Genomic DNA, 24,693 nt, shown 5'->3' on the forward strand with positions numbered 1-24,693 from the left:
TCAGTGGTTTTTAGTACATTCACTGGGTTATGCAATCAGCACCACTTTGCAATTTCAAAATATTTTTATACTATGCCAACAAGAAACCCTCTGCCTGTTAGCAGTCACTCCCCATCCCCCTTCTCTCCAGGCTCTGGGAACCAATAATTTTTCAGTGTCTGTGGAGTTTCCCACTCTGGAAACGATATAGACAGATTGAAGTACATGCAGCATTTTGCATTTGGTTTCTTTCATGTAGCATCATGTTTCCAAGGTTCACCTATAAGGAAGCATATAACAGTACTCCAGCCTTCTTTATGACTGAATTGTGTGAGTATATCACATTTTGTTTATCCTTTCCACAGCTAACAGACTTGTGGGTTTTTTCCACTTTTTGACAGTCATGAATAAGACTGCTTTAAACATTTATGTACAAGTTTTTTTTAGTCCTGAATATTCATTGGAAGGACTGATCCTCAAGCTGAAACTGCAATACTTTGGCCACCTGATGCGAAGAACCGACTCTTTGGAAAAGACCCTGATGCTGGGAAAGATTGAAGGCGGGAGGAGAAGGGAATGACAGAGGATGAGATGGTTGGATGGCATCACCGATGCAATGGACATGAGTTCGAGTAAACTCCAGGAGTTGGTGATGGACAGGGAAGCCTGGTGTGCTGCAGTCCATGGGGTCACAAAGAGTGGGACACGACTGAGCAACTGAACAAGTTTTTTATGTTTTTAATTCCCTTGAGTATATAACTAAAAAATGGAAGTGTCAGATGGTAACTCTGTGTTTAACTTTTTGAGGAAACAGGTTTTGCAAAGTGGCTGCACCATTTTCCATTCCCACTAGCAACGTATAATGATTTAAATTTTTCCGCACCTCTGTCAACAATTGTTATTGTCCATCTTTTTTTTATTAGTGAGTGTGCTGCTGCTGCTAAGTCGCTTCAGTCGTGTCCGACTCTGTGCAACCCCATACACGGCAGCCCACTAGGCTCCCCCGTCCCTGGGATTCTCCAGCAAGAACACTGGAGTGGGTTGCCATTTCCTTCTCCAATGCATGAAAGTGAAAAGTGAAAGTGAAGTCGCTCAGTCGTGTCCAACTCCTAGCGACCCCATGGACTGCAGCCTACCAGGCTCCTCCGCCCATGGGACTTTCCAGGCAAGAGTACTGGAGTAGGGTGCCATTGCCTTCTCTGCTAGTGGGTGTGAAGTGGTTTAAATTTGTCTAATGACTAATGATGTGCAATATCTTTCATATCCTTATGTATCCTTATGTATCCTATGTATCCTTATGTATGCCTTTGTGTATCTTCTTTGGAAAAATATCTATTGAAATCCCTGGCCCATTTTTAAGTTAGTTTATTTGTCCATTTATTGCTGGGTTACAACAGTTCTTTATGTATTCTGGATATAAGACCTTTATCAGCTACATGGTTTACAAATATTTTCTCCCATTCTACTACCTTCTCACTTCCCTGTTGGTGTCCTTTAAAGCACAAAAGTTTCTACTTCTGATAAATGCCAATTAATTGCTTTTTTTTCCTTTTGTCCACCTTAAGTTTTGTTTTGTGCAGAACATGAAGGTTGGCCAGAGGTGAGAGGCTAGGGATTTCTAAGGTCTTCCCTGGACACATGCATAGCCCTGCACATGCTTGTGTCCTTCTAGATTCTCAGGAATATGCTGGAGCTTTTCAAAGCTCCCTATAAACATCTCTTTACCCAATTTTTCCTTTTAGTTTTTTGTTCACCCTCTTGCTAGCTCTGATGGTATTACCACTTCAAGCAGCTGCAATGTTAATTCCCGCTGATATTTTTCAACAAAGACTCTAGGGATAGAAACTTTGTACATAGCAAGCTCTGAGTCTGGTCAAATAAAGACAAGTCCTTAGAATGGAGCTTTGCAAGGAGCTGCCATACAGGTCAAATGGTGACAATTCTCTAGTGATGGGACTGTTGGGAGGCTCCAAAGCCATTAAGTTTCTTCCAGTGGCTGCTGAGCCCTTGATTTTCACAGTCACCACAGTGGTGAACCTGTTGGTTTTCAAGACTCCTCTGGAGAGAGGGATGGAAAAGGAACAAGTTAAAAATTTACAGTGTGGAGTTCCCTGGTGATCCCAGTGGTTGAGAGTCTACCTGCCAATGCAACGGACACAGGTTTGACCCCTGGTCCAAGAGGATTCCACATGCTAAAAGGCAGCTGACCCACAACTACTGTGCCTGAGCTCTAGAGCCGGCGAGCTGCAACTACTGAGCCCATGGGCCACAAGTACTGAAGCCTGCACACCCTAGAGCCTGTGATCTGCAACAAGTAAAGCCACCACAATGAGAGGCCCATGCCCTGAAACCTGCCACTCGCCACAACTAGAGAAAGCCTCAGGCAGCAGCAAAGACTGAGCGGAGCCAAAATTTTTAACAGTTAAAAAAAAAGATTTACAAAGTTCACTCTTTGCATGGAGATTCAGCCACTGTCCTTAAATAAATGCTCTCTGAATTTTTACAAGTGTTTAATTTTCAGAGTTCTGAAAATTTCTGACAATTTTTGCCAGAGTTTTCATTGCTTTTGTGGAGGAGATCTTTGGAAGCTTTTACCCTACTATTTCAGAAGTGTTTCTCCATGCTGTAGTTCTGGCACTTCATTTCCACCCAGTGCTGTGCTAAATGCTGTGCTAAATACTCAATTATCTCACTTCTTTACAACCACTGATAAAGGAGGAAGACTTTTTGAGAATCCTTGGACAGCAAGGAGATCAAACCAGTCAATCCTAAAGGAAATCAACTCTGAATATTCACTGGAAGGACTGATGCTGAAACTGAAACTCCAACACTTTGGCCACCTGATGCGAAGAGCTGACTCACTGGAAAAGACCCTGATGCTGGGGAAGACTGAGGACAGGAGAAGGGGACGACAGAGGATGAGATGGTTGGATGGCATCACTGACTCAGTGGATTTGAGTTTGAGCAAACTTTGGGGGATGGTGAGGGACAGGGAAGCCTGGCGTGCTGCAGTCCATGGGGTCACAAAGAGCTGGACCGACTGAGCGACGGAACAACAACAAATTACTATCTACATTTCAGAGGTAAAGAAATAGAGATTTAGATTAGCAGGAACTTGCCCCAAGGCCCACTACTAAATGGCAGAACTTATAACCAGGCATTTATTCCAGAGCTTATATGTACTTTTAAATATCAAACGCTATGTACTCTACTATCAGCCTTATCCAAAAATCCAAAGGAGTAGTGTCAGCAGTATTTAGGATAGTGTATATATATATGTGTGTCTATTAGTCCAGAGGCAAAAAAAAAAAAAAAAAGTAGACAGAAATGACAATATTTGACATTATATACTGTCGGCTTTAAGTAATATTTCCCTTTATATTTTACAGAAAACAGATTATGCTAAAGGAAAAGTGTTTTTGAGGTTAAAAAGAAACATAACAGTTTAAAAAATTAGTGTGGAAATTCTTTAGATAGTAAATAGTTTAAAGTTTTGTACCACTGTCAAAACAAATAGGATCTATGTACACCTACCAGTAGAAAAAATCCTAAAGAGGAAAGTAGGGCTCCAATTAAACTTGCTACATAAAATACTTTATACTAATAAGAAGTGAACAAAACCAACAATAAGAGATTCCAGAGTCAAGTCTTGATTTATTAGTCTATCTTGCTTATTTGTTGGTTTGGCTGAGTTGACTATGTAAATAAGTCTCTTAAAATAAGCTTGCAGCTGTGAAAATACGTCACATTGAAGATCTGACACTAGCTAACGTTATCACCAACTCTTCCTAAGAGACAATGACAACGCAGAATTTACTAATTTAAATCCTAAATTACATTAGGATTGAATTTTTAAAAGGCAAATCACTAAATGATGGCTTAAATTCTCATTTTAGAGTATATCTTATAATAAGATTTTTTTTGGACAAAATTCTTAAAAACTTTAAAAGGCTGCAGAAAAAGGTTAACATTTTACTAGAGCTGAGATGTTACTTCAGAAGCGGAAGTCAGTAACATAGTTTAATCCCCACATATGGAAACATGTAATTCACCATGAAAAAGGGTTCTTTTATTTGCTAGCTGAAACTTGAAATGCCCTTCATTTCTAAGTTATTTAACATCTCAAATTACTTCCCCCATGCCTTCCAAGAGATGCAGGAGAGACTGGGCCTTATCTTCTTTGGCGAGCAATGACTTTGCTGAATGTGAAGTAATATTTTTAAAAGCCCTAATATTTTTAAAAGCCTCTGAACAACCATGAAAGAAACGTCCAAAGTCCCAAAACTATTATAAGTTGGATCATAAAATAGGCTAAGTTCAATTTTAATATAGACTATTTTTAACATTTACATTTTCCTTTCAAAATAACCACCTAAAATTATAAATAGGACTTATAAAGAAAGCAGGAATGACTATATCCCCTATTTCACTAATAAAAAAGAAAAAAAAAGGAAATAAACTTACAATAACTGCCTTCTAAAATGGCACTCATGAGACTTCCCTGGTGGTCCAGTGGTTAAGAATTTGCCTTCCAATGCAGGGGACACAGGTTTGATCTCTAGTCGCAGAACTAAGATCACCATGCAATGGGGCAACCAATCTGAGTACCATGTACATGTGACCACAATGAAAGATCCTGCACGCTGCAACTAAGATCCAATGCTGCCAAATAAACATTTTTAAATTATAAAATAAAAAATAAAATGCCACTCATGATCATTCTCTCTTCCTGGTACTTCATACCGCATCTCATGTTGAAGAGGGCTAACCTGGGTAACCAATAACAGATAGAAATAATGGCGTGTGATTTCTGAGGCTACATCAAAACAATTACTGCTTCTGTCTCACTCTCTCTTGTGGAAGCCAGGTGCCATGTTATGAAAAGGCTCAAGCAGTCCTATTGAAAAGTCCATAAAACCATAAAAAACATAGGTTTCCTACCAAAAGGTAGCACCAACGTGCCATTTATGTAAGTAAGCTTAGGGCAGATTCTCCAGCTCCAGTCAATCTTCAGATGACTACAGCCCCGGCCAACATACTTGACTACAGTGTACAAAAGACCTCAAGTCAAAACCACCCAGATAAACCATTTCCACATTCTTGATCCTCAGAACAACAAGATAATAAATGTTTGCTATCGTTGTTACTGTTGAATGGGAAATAACTGGGGGAGTGGGCAGCTGTCCAGTCTCAGGATTTTTGATTTTTGGAACCACTTCTTGGCGCTGGCAACCTTGGTGACCTTGAGCATGCTAAACTCACAAAATCTTGCTCAGGGGGCAGGCTTACCCATTGTGACAATGTCACCGATCTGGATGCCCCTGACGTAGACCAACAGGTGAATAGACATGTTTTTATGTATTTTTGGATATAATAGAGGTGTCTCAGGGGATGAAAGTGGTCCTCTGCATCTTCATCTTAGTCACCACACCAGACAGGATCTGCCCTCAGATGGAGATATTACCAGTAAAGGGGCATTTCTTGTCAATGTAGGTGCCCCCAATGGCCATCTGGGTGCCTAGAAGCCCAGACCAACGTTCTTGTATTGTGAGAGCCTCTCCCTGATGGTTTCTTCAAGCAGGACCCTCTTTCTATTTTGAAAAATGGTGTCTGCTTGCCTTTGGTAGGCACGCTCAGTCCAGGAGTATATATTCCAGGATATATTCCAGTATATAGTCCAGGATATATTCCTTATCTAATATATGTGACTTTAGAATTAAATACCAAAACAACAGGCCCTTTGGATTAGTGCTCAGGACGTAGTTCTCACAGGACTAACCCTAAGGCCCATGACCTCCAGAAAACCACCCCATAAGCCTTGGATTTTAAAGAAGGAGACTCCTAAAATACTTGAGCCTCTATTAAACCCCGACTGTGGAACCCCCAGGATATATAGAAGGCTATAATATAGACTAACAAAAAGACACATGCCCCCTAACTGATTTAATCCCTAGAAAACTGAGGACTCTGGCAACTAACCTCTGAACTGGAGCACATGGTCCCACCCTTTAAGATACACTCCTGAGACCTGGGACAGACCTACAGTCTTGGCACCAGCCCCCAGTCCACATCTGGATTTTATTGGTTCTAGGACAATAAACTTTGGGTAGTTTATTACATAGCAACAAGTTACTAATGTAATAGTGGAGAGATACACAGACTTCCAAAAACTGGAAAGCAAATGGAAGTGTGCTGACAGATGAAAGAGATGAGGAAGCCATAGTCCTGAATAAGTTCGAGAGAGTGAAAGTCGCTCAACTGTGTCCAGTTCTTTGTGACCCCATGGACTATGCAGTCTATGGAATTCTCCAGGCCAGAATACTGGAGTGGGCAGCTTTTCCCTTCTCCAGGGGATCTTCCCAACCCAGGGATCAAATCCAGGTCTCCCACATTGCAGGTGGATTCTTTACCAGCTGAGCCACAAGGGAAACCCAAGTTCAAGAGAAGATATAGTCAAAGAGGAGCGCCAGGCCCACAGTGAGCAGGTATGAGGGCAGGACTGAAGAAGAGGGATTGAAAATGGGAGTTTAAATGGAAGTCTGTGTCCAAATAACTGTAGCTGTCCTATATCTTATTCTACTTTCTGCCACGGAATAGAAAGGCAGCTTACAGGAAAACAAATTTGCAACCAGAGAACATTTCTTTTTAAAAATTACTTGAACAGGAATTCCCTGGCAGTCCAGCGGTTAGGACTCCGTGCTTTCACTGCCGAGGGTCAGGGAACTAAGATCCCACAAGCCATGCGCCATAGCCAAAAAGCAAAACAAATTACTTGAACCACCTGGGGAAAGCAAGTCTGCCAGGGTGAGAGATACATCTGCCAGAGTAAAGCCCTTTCCATTCTGTATTCAGGTGTGCCCTGAGGATTGGGCTATTTCCACATCATTCATCCTAAAGAAATACCTGCCAATCAACAACCTCAAAGAAATAGACTGAGCCCAGTTATCCTTCCCTGTTCACCTCTTCCAGAAGAAACAAGGCTGTTATCCCACACAATCTACTTGAGAAAATCAATCCAGTCACCAATTAAGCTTTCAAATTTGAAAAGAAAACCATCAGTACAAAAATGAAAGCCCAAGATAAACAGACAAAATTGACCCCAGAGGAAATAAGATAATTCTGGGTTGCTATAAACAAGAGCTATCAAGTCAGAGAGGTAAAGCAAAAGCTTTCCAAGTTTCCTTTTAGAATATGACTAGAGGTATCTGAATTATAATAAAACTTTCTCTTTAAAGAGAACCCTAGGGACTTCTCTGGTGGTCCAGTGGTTAAGAATGTGCTGTGCAATGCAGGGGACATGGGTTCAATCCGTGGTCTGGGAACTAAGATCCTACCTACTGAAGAACAACTATGCTTGTGTGCCACAGTTACCAAGCCCCTGCATGCACTGAAAGATCCCACATGCTGCAACTAAGACCTGACACAGCTGAATAAATACATTTTAAAAATAAATAAAGAGAACCCTACAACTTATATATTAAATTTATATACAGACACACAATGGTAATTGTGGTAATTCTAAGAAAAACTAAATTTACAGCTAAAAAATACTGTTGTTCTTGTTTAGTCGTTAAGTCATGTCCCACTCTTTGCAACCCCATGGACTGTAGCCCTCCAAGCTCCTCTGTCCATGGGATTTCCCAGGCATTTCCTGGGAAATGGGTTGCCATTTCCTTCTCCAGGGGATCTTCCTGAACTAGGGATCAAACCAGCCTCTCCGGCTTAGCAGGCATGTTCTTCTACCACTGAGCCACCTGGGAAGCCCTTTGCAATTTTAGATTCTACCTATTAAATGACAATGGAGGACAAGATGGTTAGATGGCATCACCAACTCGATGGACATGAGTCTGAGCAAGCTCCAGGAGTTGGTGAAGGACAGGGAAGCCTGGTGTGCTGCAGTCCATGGGGTCGCAGAGTCGGCCACCACTGAGTGAACAACAACAATTAAATGATAATCTCTTTAACAGACAGGAAAGTCGGGAGAGTACTCAATGCAGTGGCTCCCTAACATTCAAAAGACTCTTCAGAGCTTGAAAATTATGCTAAGTAAAAGAACATCAAACACAAAAGATTATACACTGCACGATTCTATTAGTATGAAGTGTTCAGGACAGGCAAATCCACAAAGATGGAAAGTACAGGAGTAATCGCCCCGGACAGTGGGGTAGGAGAGAAAAAGAATTGATTACCAATAGGTAGGAGTTCTTCTGAGATGATAAAAATGTACTGGAATTAGAAAGTTTGCACAACTCTGTGAATATACTAAAACCACTCAACTGTACAGTTTAAGAGAGTGAACTTTTATACTACATGAATTATATCTCAATAAAGGTATTAGCTTTAAAAAAAAAGACTTTTCAGGGAAAAAAGGCTCTGGTTCCAAACCACTGTCTGGTAAAGCTTATACAGGAGAATCTTGTTAATCACTTTCAAAAGTGACTGACCAACCTTAGAGAAAAGTCTATGCCAGGACTTGCTTTAATCTAAATATTTAGGCAAAAACTCTTTCTGATAATTCTGAATTAAAGCTTTCAAATTATCACAAACTGTTTAAACTTCCCAAGGATTTCTGGTCTTATTTTCTTAACAACTTTCTTCATTAAACAGTTTTTTTTTCTGCTAAGTTCTTGGCATATAGTAAGTGCAATTAAAAGTAATTTAACAAACATTTCTTAAAAAGGAATTGATCTTGGAACATTCACATTCTGAGATCATACATTTACACTTAGAAGCATTCCTAGGAGATTTTGTCGATAGTGAGCCCTTCCTGTGGTATTCATGCATTTTCTTTCCATAATTTATCAAACCTTTATAGCTTAAACCACATGATTCAGCATCCTACTTCTGGGTATGTATCAAAAGGAAATGAAATCACTATCTTGAGATATCTGCACTCTCATATTCATTGCAACATTATTCACAATAGCTAAGAAATGGAAACAACTCAAGTGTATATCAATTGATGAACGGATAAAGAAGATGTGGTATACATAAATGTATGTATAGTCAATCAAATATTATTCATCCATGAGAAAGAAATCTTGCCATTTGTGACAATATGTATGGGGCAGGATCTTGAAGGCATGTAAAGTGCAATAAGACAGAGAAGGACAAATACAGTTCACCCTTGAACAACGTGGGGGTTAGGGGAATTGACCCCTTCTGTGGTTGAAATAGTCATCCCCCCATTTCCTTTTTCAGGACCTGCCTCAGATACCAAAGTCTTCAGATGCTCAAGTCCCATAGTTGGCACTTTAGTATTCATAGTTTCACATCCTTGGATTCAACCAACTGCAGATGATGCAGTATGTATTTACTGAAAAAAAAATCCATGTATAAGTGCATCTACACAGTTCAAACCTATGTAGTCCCAAGGTCAACTGTACTGTATGGTATCATATAATTTTGATCTAAAAAAGCCAAACTCATAGAAACAGAGGATCAGAATGGTGGTTACCAGGAGCAGGATGTAGAAAAAATTGGGGAGATGCTGATCAAAGGGTACAAACTACCAGTTAGAAGATGAATAAGTTCCAGGGATGTAATGTACAGCATCATGACTCTAGTTAACAGTACTGTATTATATGCTTGGAAGCTGCTAAGAGAGCAAATCTTCACACCACAAAGAAAAAAGGTAATGATGTGAGGTGCCAGAGGTGATAACTAGCCTTATTGTGGTAATTATTCCAAATGTATGTTTCAAATCATTGCTCTGTACAGCTTAAACTTCATGTTAAGTCAATTGCATCTCAATAAAGCTGGGGGGAAAAAAAAGAAAGATAACCCTGTCTATAACAATCCATAAAAAGCAGAGGAAATAGCTACTTCATAAAATGAGTAGATATATTTTGTGTGTTGCAAACTTACAAGTTTACTTATAAGTAAAACTGTGAACTCAGGAGATGATACTGTAAGCAATAGCTAAAATACACATATACAGAAAAATCTTGAGAGGATGAAAGATTATGGTCTGTACAGCTTTAAAGAAGGCAGAATCAAAGTTTAGGGAAAAGGGTGTTGGAATACCAAGCTTTCCACACTAGAGCTTGAATCCACACATCAGTAACAGATGTGTGATACTATTTATATGAAAAAGGACAGCAGTAATATCTAAGAATCTACCATAAAAATGAAATAATTCTAAGATAAAATTGGCCATATGTAATTTTTAAAACTGTCTCAAGTAGAAAAGATTATAAACAGATGACCACTTTGCAACCTTCTCTTTGGATAAAAAATTTAAGTCTCAGCGTAAAACAAATTACTCATAAATCCATAATTTAGTGATCACCACTGCTTACATATTAGTGTATTTATATCTAGCCTTTTTCCCTCAGACTAAATACTCACGTAATACACCACAAACAGGTTTTACTTCATTACAAAATTACAAGCACATACTCTGTATACTCATTTCACTTAACTTATGTTCCCATGTCATTACAAACTTTGGAAGCGTGTTTATGGCACTATAATATTTCAAATTATGGATATTCCATAATTTGGCATTACACTATTTTCAGTTTTTCATTATTATTAAAAATGCTGTGAATAGTTTGTATATATAAATCTTTGAATCTCATTTCCTTGGGAAAAAAATATCTAGAAACATGATTTCTCAGCTAAACAATCTGAATAATTTTAAGATTCTTAAGGTGAACTGCTTTCCACTAACACACTGATATGCCTCATCCATAACCCAGTCTATGAAAGTGTTCACTTAGAGTCTATGTTTACACGTCCACCTCTCTAAAGAGACTCTAAACTCCTGTGGGAACTTATGTTCATGGTACATTCATCTTTGTATCCTGGTATCTACCACAGAGTTAATACTAAATAAATGGCTACTGAACTGAGTTACAGCACAATGGCAAAACAGTAATGTCCAGCTGAGAAAGAATAAGAAATCCTCATTAGGAACACTGATGTCCTACCTCTGCTGTTGAAGTAAAGGAATCAGTTGATGCGACACTCAGGGTGTCTCTCAGGCTGAAGTCATCCGCATTCCCTTTCATGGTGACATCTGTATCTTTATCTGAAAAGAAAAGGCAAAAAGCTCAGAAGTTGACATTCCTTGTCATTGCCATATTTCATATTCTATTGTTGATTTTTTCTGTTTTTTGTTTAAACTTCAGTCTTTATTAGAATTCTGGAATCTAAAAGAAAAACAATACAAACTGATGGGATATACTCTAACAAGACTCTCAAAGTGCTTCAAACTGATGCTGAACACCACCAAGCAGAGAAAAAAGTACTATATAGTACACAGGAGGCACTTTTATTTTTAAAAGAGATAAAACTATTTCAGATTTTTAAAGCTTTTGAGTAAATAATAAATTGGTATATAATAACTGGAGTTGATTATCTACCAAGCATGGTAAATCAGAATATGTTATACCACAGGTAGTCTGAAACACAGCAATTTAAATTGCAAGTGGCCTTACCCAAACTGAGATAACTGGCAGGTTCATTTACATTAAATGAGCTATCAGCATAAAATGTTATCTGGCTAGTCATCTGTGATAAACCAACCAATTAAAATAACTCAGGAAGATTTTAGTCTTTAGGGTCTACTTTAAAACACTGAAAGGCCTAAAGTGATCAGGGTAGCTCACTGATGTTGATTCTGCTTACTTGAGGGTCAAATATAACTGCCCTCATGATTTTATTTTTATTTATTTATTTTTTTGCCACAGCGCAGTGACTTACGGGTCTTAGTTCCCCAACCAGGGGTTGAATCTGGGCCCTTGACAGTGAGAGCACAGCGTCCTAACCACTGGACTGCCAGGGAATTCCCCACAATGATTTCAAAGGATTAAAAAAGCTTAAAGCCATTTCTAAATGATTAATTTGACCATACCAAGTCAGGCTACCTATTGCCAACACCTAGCATTCTGAATGTGGATGTCAGTATCTTCACATACTATCATCCGGAATCTTAACTGTTGATGTTACACTTTAATTGGTACAGCCACTATGGAGAATAGTACAGAAATTCCTTTAAAAACTAAAAACAGAACTACCATATCATCCTGCAATACCTCTTCTGAGCATACACATCCAGAGAAAAACATGGTCCGAAAGGATACATGCACCCCAATGGTCAATGCAGCACTGTTTATAATAGCCAAGACATGGAAACAACTTCAATTGTCCACTAGCAGAGGAATGGATAAAGAAGATGAGGTACATATATACAATAGAATATTACTCAGCCATTATAAAGAATGAAATAATGCCATTTGCAGCAACAGGAATGGACCTAGAGATTGTTGTACTGAGTGAAATAAGTCAGAAAAAGAAAAATATGTATGATACTGCTTATATGCAAAATAAATCTTACAAATGAACTTACAAAACATTAAGACTCAGAGACTGAATTTATGGTTGGGGGATGGGGGAGGTATACATTGGGAGTTTGGGATTGACACATACACGCTGCTGTATTTAAAATGGATAACCAACAAGGACCTACTGTATAGCACAGGGAACTCTGCTCAATATTATGTAACAACCTAAATGGGAAAAGAATTTGAAAAAGAATAGAAACATGTGTATGTATAACAATCACTTTGCTGTACACCTGAAACTATCACAACACTGCTAATCAACTATATTCCAACATAAAACGAAGTTTAAAGAAATTATATTTTCAAACAAATTCAATACCTGTTTATAGATCTGACTACACTGTAGCAAGAAAGTGATACTCTTCAAATTCTATCACAAGAATAAAAAAGCAAAGAACAAAATATACAGATTTTTATTTTCATTTTCAATCTGCTAAGTGTGTCAGATACTTTATCTTCTTTGAAAAGAAATCAGAAATCTTTGGCTTTCATTCATCCAGATTTCTATTCCATCATTTTTCCCCAAATAAAGTTCATTATCTTTACCATAAATGTTCCAAATCCCATTTACAACCCCCAAATACCAGAAAATAGACATTTTGTGATTCTCTACAGGAAGTGTAAAGTTTTTAAAACAGTCCAAACCATTAATTTAGTTGAAATTCAAAAGATTTCCAACCAATCTGTATTATAATCTCTAAGCCAAGCAGAAGAGCAAATTGGGACAAAGTTCACCAATTCCTATCAATTAAGTATAAATACACATAGCATATTTTTTTCTGCTTTACATTTGGTGGGACCATGGTTGACATTTTAACTATTTATCTTCCAAATTTAAGTTATAATTGTTTTCCAATAAAGCTTACATCAATCCTTTTAAAATACCTAACTTCTCACTTCAAAATCCTACTAATAAATAACTATTAACAGAACAAAATCTGAGGTTAAATTATTCTATTTTCAAAGACACAAGTCCTTTTAGGAATTTAAAATTTTTTCAAGCTTGAGAATAAATTGTTTTACACTTATAAATAGCTGTAATACTATTATTTGGGGCACTCAGTTATCCCGAAAAATTTCCAATATTCTCTTTTCAATGTATGTATGCTTTTTGAAAATTATTCACAAAATTAAATCAGCATTCACAACTTTCCAACTTTTATCTTCTTAATTATTTCCCATTGTTGGTACTAATTCTGCAAAAAGAAATCATAGTACAACCTTCATTATCCCAAAAGCATAATTAAAGTGGGATTAAGTTACAAGTCAACTAAGTTAAATCTTGGTTCCATATGCCTTTTGCTATTTTCGGAGTGGAACACAGACATTTATCTTATGTCACTTTACCTTTCAGACATTACCCAGGAGCTGTTAAAAGTCTGTTTTACTTCACTCAACAGTAACTAGCCATTCAATGTCATCCAGATGAGTTACCATGGTTGTACTTTATTTTTAAAAAAAGCTAACAAAGAAAAATGGCTCAGAGGAATTGGAAAGTTTTATTCATTAAACTCAACTTCATAAACCACAGACCATACCTCTCATTTCAGTAATTGTTATGATTCCTGGAATGGCAGCTTAATAATTATGAAGAGAAATAATACATCTGTTTTTTAGATAAGCCAGCAAAAAGTATAAAGAAAGAATATTGGGTAATATCTCAAATTAACTGCTTTCATGTAGTTTTAAAATTTAAAATACATTTTCTAAAAGTATCATTAACTTAATTATTAAAAGACATGGAAAGCAAGGAAAATTAAAAACCAAAGGCTTCATCTTAGTCAATAGTTTTAGAAAATTCTTACCAAATTCTTCTTAGGAAAAAAATGCTAAAACCATAAGATATCATTACACATCTACCAGAATGATCAATTTGAGGAAAAAATGGCCATTTTTTTGTTAAGGGTATACAACAATGAAACTTACACATCACTGGTAGAAACAGCTGATAAAACCACTGTGGAAAGTTTGGCCATTATCTATCAAAGTTCAAGATTGCATTCTTATGACTTTGCAATTCTCTCCTTGGGTGTGTTTTACAGAAATACGTGCTTAAATGCACAGAAATATTCATAACAGCACTGATTACAGTAACCCCAAACTGGAAAGAAAACAACTATCCGTCTACCACAGAATACACAAACTGTGGTGTATTTATACAATTAAATACTATACAACAATAAAACTGAATGAACTGCTGCTACATGCAGGAACACAAGTGAATTTCACAACATGTTGAGTAAAAAATGTTATGCATGATTTCATTCAAATAAAATTTAAAAAAACAGGCAAAACTAAATAAGAGTGATCAGGACTACACACTTGATTGGTAAAACTATAAAGAAAAGCCAGAAAGTAATTAGCATGAGCTTCAGGACAGGGGGCTAATTTGGGGGGTTGGTAGTAAGGGTATTTATTGGGAGGGGGTACAGAAGAATCTTTTAGGGAGCTGGCAATGCTTTATTTTTCTATCTTCTAACAGGTACACAAGAGGGTATGATAAATCACTGTGATATTTTGTTTTGTGCACAGTTCTTCTAAGGGTTTAAATAAAAGGAAAGAAAAATGATATCTATGGATCTTGGCCCCTGATGGCTGAAAAAAACAAAAATACTTTCCATATTTCAATGTCCACAATGAAGCTGTAAATTATTATTAGATATGAATTTTATTCCCTGATAGAATAAGTATCTAAATGATGCTAAATTCAAAACGTCAAAAAATCTGGTAAGTCTGGTTAAGCACAAGAGCAAACTGAAAAAAGTCTGGTTAAGTACAAGAGCAAACTGAAAAGAGCACCCTCTAGGGAAACACCAGTAGCAATAGCAGAGTCTAATGCCACGCGTGTGTACCACTCACAAGCTTTCTTCTCCAAGCTCACTGATTTTTCTTTGCTATTTAATGATTGTTTTCAAATTTTAAGTGAGAATTTTTAGGTGGAGATAATGAACTATTCTCAGGAAGAAGACAAATTATGAGGTGTGTAATCTAATTGTAACAATAAAATTGTGATTAATAAACATTTATTTTGCACATACTAAACTCCAGAAACCAAATACACGTTTCACATATATTATCTAATAATTCTCACAATAATCCTACCTTTTTAAGGTAGGTACTCTTTTTTTTCTTTTTATTATCAAAAAGTTAAGGGACAGGAAGGTCAAGTAACTTGGCCTATAGTCACACCATTTAGAAATGGAATGGCAGGATTCAAACTCAGGTCATTTGACACCAGATTCCGGGCTATGAGGGCTTCCCTGGTGGCTCAGATGGTAAAGAATCTGCTTGCAACGCAGGAAACCTGGGTCTGATCCCTGGGTTCGAAAGATCCCCTGGAGGAGGGCATGGCAACCCACTCCAGTATTCTTGCCTGGAGATTCCCATGGACAGAGGAGCCTGGCAGGCTAGAGTCCATGGGGTCACAAAGAGTCGGACATGACTGAGCTAATGCTAATTGTTGAGCCTCTCCTATATTTTTCCTGGGTCATTTTGCCTGTTATATGACTTTATCTTGTTTTGAGAGCACTGTTAAAATTCTTATGTTTCCATATATTGAATTAATTAAACTTATGATACTATAAACCTGAAATATGCAGCTTAAGCCCCTTAAGGATTCATCATTAACCTTAGAAGTACCTAAAAAAAAGCTTTTCACATAATTGGATGTCTAAATACAAAAAAATGTACCATGGGTTACCTCACTGGCTCTTAGAGGAGCAGCTTTTCTTTTTTTAACCTTCTTAAATAGTAATTCTAACATTTTTAAGAACATTTTTTTTACATGTCTCAATCACCCAGAACTTTTAAAATATTCATACACAGACATAAACTATGTTCTTCTCTGGAAGAACACTGAAAGAATAATGTTTACTTTTAACTAAATAGTCAAATAGCTTAGGCCAAAAATCTGACTGGATTCAAGCCTTCCTCCTCCTTTCACAATCTCATAATTCACATATTACTTAAGTTTTTTTCCAAGGCACAATTTGCTTGAAAGTTATAAAAGGAAAAAATCAGAAGACACTTCAGCTCTGGAACTTGGAACCTTAGGCCTGGATCTATTTTCTTTAAACCAATCCAAGTGGGTTTTCAACATGTCTCACTTTTGCCATCCCCAGACATGGTCCATTTTATGTCACTTAGAAGGCATCAGCTTTATTTTAACTTCAACAGATTCTAGTGGAGATTCCAAAGATGCCACTCTTCTTGTGGATTTTGTAACACCAGCAAGAAGAGGATGTCTGCCAAATGTCTCAATGTCATCTGACTTCTATGTCAGCAGCTATTCTCCAGATGATTTTTAGCAGTTAAAATATGATTTGGAACCTTGTCTTTTCTACGGTTTTATTAAAAATGGAAAAGGTCCGCTGCTGACAAGACAAGCTATTTTCCAGAATCTTCTATAATCTGTTAAAATAATTAAGAAATCTAGAAAATTACTGCTGTTGTTTACCCTGTATGACTATCTGTTCCATCCATACTGAGGATAATTTTTTATTCTCATTTATTTTAATACTAAAAACAAAGTGGAATACAAAAACCAAAAACAATGGGGCGGGGGGAATTGGATGAAGGTAGTCAAAGATACAAATTTCGAGTTATGTAATGTACAACATGATAAATATAATTAACACTGCTGTATGTTATATATGAATGTTGTTAAGAGTGTAAATCCTAAGAGTTCACATCACAATGAAAAAACACTTTTTTCTGTTTCTTTAATTTTGCACCAATATGAGATGATGGATGTTTGCTAAACTTACTGTGGTAATCATTTTATGATGTATGTAAGTCAAATCATTATTCGGTATGCCTTAAACTTACACAGTGCTATATGTCAATTACAGTTCAATAAAACTGGAAGGAAAAAAAACATAATTTCAGAAAGAGGAATAGTTAAGTGAGCTAACATGATATTTTCTTGATTTTTCCCTTGATGAGCCTTAACACTGAAACGAATAACAATGAAATCTCCTAAAACAAAAGAAAGGCTATCTAATCAAATCAAGTCTTACTTTATCATCACGTACACAATTTTGCCTATATGAAACAACACATGCACAAAGCAGCCCCATACTACGGCACTGCTCAATGTTTCCACAACAGTTGTCTCTGGCTTCCCCTACTTATCAAAACTTCTTAGATGCCATGATTGGCCAATGAAACAACTGTGATTTCCTAACTGGGAAATACAGCTGCTGATGCAAAACGAGTAACAGAAGAAAAGAAAAAGGAATAACAGCATTTTATATCTTTTTTTAGGAGAAGAGAGAAGTAACTGGATAACCTAAAGGGCAAAAAGTAATAAAGGGTAAGTCCGATGTTATAGAGACTTTAATGGGGCGACTAGCACTGCTAGTCAATCTGTACATTACACAAAAGGTCCCTGGTCAATGGGACAAAGGAGGTGAACTCTAGCCCACATCTTGGGCCTATATTATCCTGGAAGATGGACTTTTTCTTATCACAAAGGTGCCCTTCCCAAGGGCCTGTTGTTGTATAGTTGCTTAGTCATGTCTGACTCTTTTGCAATCCCATGGACTGTAGCCTATCAGGCTCCTCTGTCCATAGGCTTTCCTAGGCAGGAATACTGGAGCAGGTTGCCCTTCCCTTCTCCGGGGATCTTCCCGCATTTCCTACATTGGCAGATTCTTTGAGCCATGAGGGAAGCCCACTCCCAAGGGGCTACATAGGCCTTTATCTACATAAAACAAAGGCCTTGGATGGGTTAGTGTAGGTCCTGCACTTCAAAATCCAAGTGGGTAAGATATAACTTGAATACATAAAAAGCAAAGTCAAGAAGCAGGGATTTCCTTTTTATGTGGCACCCCAGCAATTTTCATTATACTGCTTTCATCTCTGAACCTATTTTGACTTGTAAACCCCAGTTAGACTTCATTTTGTAGTATTATTAAACATTTTGAAATTAGGATTATGAGCCTTAATGCATGACAGGAAGTTATAGGGCAAATTTCTCATGTGTTCTGCAATTTGCAGTATATATATTTAGAAGTCTGAGTATACAAGTTAAGCCTGTAATTCATGTCACCTCCTAAAAATAAACCCTCAGGGAGTTTATCCTCTGACCACAGTGATTCTGCATGGAAGGAAAGGGACGAGGTCTTAAAGCGTCAACTGTCTGACATTTGACATAAGACAATAGGTTGAGGTTATTTCCTCTTGCTGCCAGCTCTTTCAATCTCACTAAGTGTTCTACCTGGCTGCTTACCAGAAAGAAGAAAAACATTTCTCTAGTGGTCAGGAGGTCCCACTTTACAGCTTTTCCTGTTCTCTGCCAGAAAATATGTACAGTCAGTACTGCTGCTGTTGCTAAGTCACTTCAGTCGCGTCCAACTCTGTGCGACCCCATGGACAGCAGCCCACCAGGCTCCCCCATCCCTGGGATTCTCCAGGCAAGAATACTGGAGTGGGTTGCCATTTCCTTCTTCAACAGTCAGTACTAGGCTGGAAAAATCCCTAATTTTCCCTGTCTCAATGAAGTCCTATGCATAAGTAAGCAGAAAGAAAGATGGAAAAAATACTTAAACTGTATCAGTAAATGCTCCCACAATCTCCTGCAAACAGGTAAATTTAATTAAATGACTTCTTATCATTCTCAGTGGCTCCCTTTGGCCTAAATGTATAAAACAAAGACTTTCAAGATTTATCTTCTGCCCACCTTTCTAGATTCCTTTCCCACCACTCTCTTACTTACACTGTGTTCCCAAGATGTATCAAACAACTTACAGTTCCCTAAACAGGCCCCACTTTCCACCTTGACCCATGTTGTTCCCTCCACTGGGAAAAACCTTTTTTCCTATTCCTGATGGACCTTCTGCAAGCACACTTCTGTATGACACCTCCAGAGCACCTTCTAAACACATTATTACAGCACTTTTTTATTAAAATAAAAAAATTTAATGCCTATCTTCAAAGACAGATTCTGGGTTGCCTAAAAGCAAGAGTGAGAGCTTCTTCACTCTGGTCCCTCCAGTGTCTTATACCGTGTTTGACATACACCAGGAAATCAAACGTTGACTAAATAAATATTCCAGCCCTAAGACTCTGAGTTCATTCTGTTAAAAAAAATAGATTATAAAAAGGCCTAAACACATATCTGAAATATGCAGTGATGCTGTTAAGCTACAAAAATTCCTGGTTTGTTTCTAAGGGCTAAATTTATAATTTATTCATACACATCACTATGAAAGAATTTCAAAGTCCTTTGCTTTAGCCAAAAAAATCAACACTTATCAAACTCATGGTTTCAGAGTTGCCTTCTAACACAGCTATTGCAAACACATACTATTCTTTATAGAATCTGTAAACATACAGCAACATGGATGCAACTAGAGATTATCATATTAAGTGAAGTAAGTCAGAAAGACAAATACTATATGCTATCACTTATAAAAGAAATCTAAAATATGACACAAATGAGCCTATATATGAAACAGAAATAGAATCATGGACATAGAGAATAGACTGGTGGTGCCAAGAGGGAGGGGGTGGGAGAGGGTAGGCGTGGGAGTTTGGGATTGCTGCTGCTGCTGCTGCTGCTGCTGCTAAGTCGCTTCGGTCGTGTCCGACTCTGTGCGACCCCATAGACGGCAGCCCATCAGGCTCCACCGTCTCTGGGATTCTCCAGGCAAGAACACTGGAGTGGGTTGCCATTTCCTTCTTCAATGCATGAAAGTGAAAAGTGAAAGTGAAGTCGCTCAGTCGTGTCCGACTCTTAGCGACCCCATGGACTGCAGCCCACCAGGATCCTCCGTCCATGGGATTTTCCAGGCAAGAGTACTGGAATGGGGTGCCATTGCCTTCTCCGGAGTTCGGGATTAGCAGACGCAAACTAGTATACATAGAACGGATAAACAACAAGGTCCTACTTAGATCACAGGGAACTATATTCGATATTCTGTGATAAACCATAGTGAAAAAGAATGTGTATGTTATATATATATACACACATATATGTGTATGTTATCTATATATATATACATATATATATTACACACATATATATGTATATATATGTATAATTGAGATAATTAGCTGTATCTTTGCTTATTTGCTTCAATCGTCTCCAACTTTTTGTGACTCCATGGACTAGAGCCACCAGGCTCCTCTGTCCATAGGATTTCCCAGACAAGAATGTTAGAGTGGGTTGCCATTTCCTTCTCCAGGGAATCTTCCTGTCCCAGGGATCGAACCCGTTTCTATTGCGTCCCCTGCATTGGCAGGCAGGTTCTTTACCGTTAGCACTACCTGGGAAGAATTTGCTGTATAGCAGTTATTAACACAATACTGTAAATCAGCTATACTTCAATTTAAAAAAGAGAGAAATGTAAGCAAACTATAAAGCCCAATTAATTTTAGAAGAGATCTAAAATAGAGATTCCTTAAATTATGTTTGCTGTAAAACATATCAACTAAATAATGTGCCCAAGAAACTGTAAACAAGCTTCATCTGTCATTAATCGGGTTTATTTTTACACTCGTATTAAATTCAGCATTTTGGTCCTGCCCTAATAGTCTAACCAAAGTGAGTAAAAAATAGCCTTACTTCCTCAATGCACTGTTACAGAAACAAACTACCAAACCATGTATTGGTGTACACTCTGCATGATATGAAGATAAGAAAAGTCTCCTAAAACATAAAGCATTCCTTGGTGTCAGGTTTTAATCCCATAGTCTACCAATCTCTCATTAGTTGTTGTGATCAACTAAAGTCTAACTTTTTTTCCAAAATAATTCAAATAACATAAATTTCTGTTTAATACAATAGATATATATACTTTCATTATACAATATTTGATATGTACAAAAACTATACATAGCATAGGTGTGTATAATATTTTGAATCAAAATACTGAAATAAACATTTGTGAATCTACTACTCATTTTCAGCCACTTGTTTTTTTTGGCCACACGGTGCACTTTGCTTGCCAACCAGAGATGGAACGTGGGTACACTGCTGTGCAAGTGCAACGTCCTAACCACTGGACTGCCAGGCAAGTCCCTACAACCATGTCACAAAACTTACAAAATACTGGAAGGACTGATGCTGAAGCTGAAACTGCAACACTTTGGCCACCTGATGCAAAGAACTAACTCATTGGAAAAGACCCTGATGCTGGGAAAGACTGAAGGTAGGAGGAGAAGGGGACCACAGAGGATGAGATGGTTGGATGGCATCACTGACTCAATGGACATGAGTTTGAGTAGACTCTGGGAGTTGGTGATGGACAGGGAGACCTGGCATGCTGCACTCCATGGGGTCGCAGAGTCAGACACGACTGAGAGATTGAACTGAACTGAATTGAAAGGAGAAAAGTATAATCATGCAGAAGACAGTACTGTAGATTCTCATGATATATGAGTCTCCAAATAAATTTCAGAGATATTCAGTAAAAACAGCAGCAGATAACCAACGATAACCACATGTCCCAAACCAGATCTGTTTACTTTTAAGTTCTTATCTTAGGCTCTTAAGCAGGCTGAGGGCACTTCAGTTGGGAAGTATGGGAAAGAATGGAGGTGGGAAAGATAAAAGAAGGGTCTTCTGCTTTGTAGAAGGAGCTTACGCTCTGTGTTTTACAAAATAGCTCACTGAGGTTTATACTAATTTATATGATATTGCTTTCTAACTGCCAATCAGACCACAAATAACCTGAAAACAGGCACGTTAGTCCTTATTTCATCTGCATGTCATCACACATAAAGCATATAATAAACAATTAAATAAATAGTTGCAAGTTGACTTTTAAGCTGTAATTCACCTTAGCAGTCTTCACAAGTCCCTACATAAATGCTCTTGTACCTAACTGGGAGGCTACAGCAATAGAGGCACAGTCTTTGATTCTGTGTAGCAGGCCAGCTAACTCACAGTCTTCCTTTGTAAACAGCTCTTCAGAGGCAAAAAGACTCTAAGAATCTGTCCAGAGCAGTAAGGTGGGGGGGCGGGGGGCGGTGTGGGCGGGACGGGGGAAGTCTGGAAGAAAGAAAGGAACACACAAAGGTTGGAAAAAAAGCAGAAGAGTTGAAAAGAAGGAAAATAAACAGGCTATCATTTGCAGATATGCGGTCTAGATAAAAATTCCAAAAGAACCTATGACAAATTACTAGTGGTGCAACTAATATGAGTTAACAAGGGCTGCTGATAATCAGATCAGATCAGATCAGATCAGTCGCTCAGTCGTGTCTGACTCTTTGCAACCCCATGAATAGCAGCACGCCAGGCCTCCCTGTCCATCACCAACTCCCAGAGTTCACTGAGACTCACGGCCATCGAGTCAATGATGCCATCCAGCCATCTCATCCTCTGTCGTCCCCTTCTCCTCCTGCCCCCAATCCCTCCCAGCATCAGAGTCTTTTCCAATGAGTCAACTCTTCACGTGAGGTGGCCAAAGTACTGGAGTTTCAGCTTTAGCATCATTCCTTCCAAAGAAATCCCAGGGCTGATCTCCTTCAGAATGGACTGGTTGGATCTCCTTGCAGTCCAAGGGACTCTCAAGAGTCTTCTCCAACACCACAGTTCAAAAGCATCAATTCTTCGGCGCTCAGCCTTCTTCACAGTCCAACTCTCACATCCATACATGACCACAGGAAAAACCATAGCCTTTTCACTGCTTTTTTAGGACTGCTTTGGCTATTCTTAAGCCCTTTGCTTTTCCCTGTGAAGTTTAGGACAGCTTGTCAAGCTTCATGAAAACGCCTCTTGAGATTTTGGTTATGTTAGGTCAACTTCATAAGGTGACCTAGTATTATGAAAAATTTACATCTTCATTACATTAACGTTTGCATCTGCAAACATAATATGGCTCTTTATTTACTTAAATCTTGTATGTCTTTCATAATTTTTTATGGTTTCTTCACAAGTCCCTACATAAATGCTCTTGTACCTAACTGGGAGGCTACAGCAATAGAGGCACAGTCTTTGATTCTGTGTAGCAGAATCTTTATATATTAAAGATATATAAGACCTGTAAGGAGAAACCATAAAAAATTATGAAAGACATACAAGATTTAAGTAAATAAAGAGCCATATTATGTTTGCAGATGGAAACGTTAATGTAATGAAGATGTAAATTTTTCATAATACTAGGTCACCTTATGAAGTTGACCTAACATAACCAAAATCTCAAGAGGCGTTTTCATGAAGCTTGACAAGCTGTCCTAAACTTCACAGGGAAAAGCAAAGGGCTTAAGAATAGCCAAAGCAGTCCTAAAAAAGCAGTGAATTAACTCACCCTACCAGGTATCCAGACTCATTATAAAACTTCATAAAGCTATAGTAATTAAGATACTAGAAACCAATGCAGAAACAGATAAACAGAACAAAACAAGAGAGTCCAGAGAAGACACACATATAAAACAACTTTACATATGAGAGGGTGTATTTCAAATCAGTAAGAACAGAACACATCATTCAATGAATGGTACTGAGGCCACTATTTATCCAAATGTTTAAAACAAAAAACGGAGTAATAATATACATTTAAAAAAATCAGCTTCTAACCAATTCCACAATAGGCAGAAAAAAATGATTCACAGCATGTTTAATTATGCAAAGGAAGAGTATCAGTAAAAAAGAAAAAAAGAAAAAGAAATATATGGTAAATTTAATAAAAACCTGGAGTTGATTATAAAACTACAATCTTAGAGAAGAATTTCAGTTTTGGAAGATATAGTCTGGCTGGAATATATGGGAAACAGTAAAACAAATAGAATCAGAAAAGTGATCTAAGAACCTGGGAGTGACAAGATGAGAGTTTTGCATCAAGAAGATAACTTCAGAAACAAGGTACAGATTTCCTGGGGGGAGAGATGGGAGGCAGGAACCCTATTGGAGGATTCTTAAATCCAAGCAAAATATAATGAGGGTGCAGAGAAAGGAGAACAAATGACAGCTATATTATGGAGGTAGAATTGACAGATATGTAGATGACACCATCCTTATGGCAGAAAGTGAAGAGGAACTAAAAAGCCTCTTGATGAAAGTGAAAGAGGAGAGTGGAAAAGTTGGCTTAAAGCTCAACATTCAGAAAACTAAGATCATGGCATCTGGTCCCATCACTTCATGGGAAATAGAAGGGGGAACAGTGGAAACAGTGCCAGACTTTATTTTTTTGGGCTCCAAAATCACTGCAGATGGTGACTGCAGCCATGAAATTAAAAGACACTTACTCCTTGGAAGGAAAGTTATGACCAACCTAGATAGCATATTAAAAAGCAGAGACATTACTTTGCCAACAAAGGTCCGTCTAGTCGAGGCTATGGTTTTTCCTGTGGTCATGTATGGATGTGAGAGTTGGACTGTGAAGAAGGCTGAGCGCCGAAGAATTGATGCTTTTGAACC

The 24,693-nt window shown here is 37.9% G+C and overlaps 1 protein-coding gene and 1 pseudogene across 1 annotated transcript in view; both read right to left on the reverse strand.

Moving 5' to 3' along the window:
• FAM73A (family with sequence similarity 73, member A) overlaps positions 1-24,693 on the reverse strand; it is a 77,856-nt gene that overhangs the window by 15,047 nt on the left and 38,116 nt on the right. Inside the window, exon 8 of the mRNA XM_010857612.1 lies at positions 10,914-11,014. Coding sequence (XP_010855914.1) covers positions 10,914-11,014 — 101 coding nt within the window. The remainder of the gene's footprint in view (positions 1-10,913; positions 11,015-24,693) is intronic.
• On the reverse strand, positions 3,006-5,976 carry LOC105001365 (annotated as a pseudogene).

This window comes from Bison bison, unplaced genomic scaffold, assembly GCF_000754665.1.
Source record: "Bison bison bison isolate TAMUID 2011002044 unplaced genomic scaffold, Bison_UMD1.0 scf7180017864382, whole genome shotgun sequence".
NCBI lineage: Eukaryota > Metazoa > Chordata > Mammalia > Artiodactyla > Bovidae > Bison > Bison bison.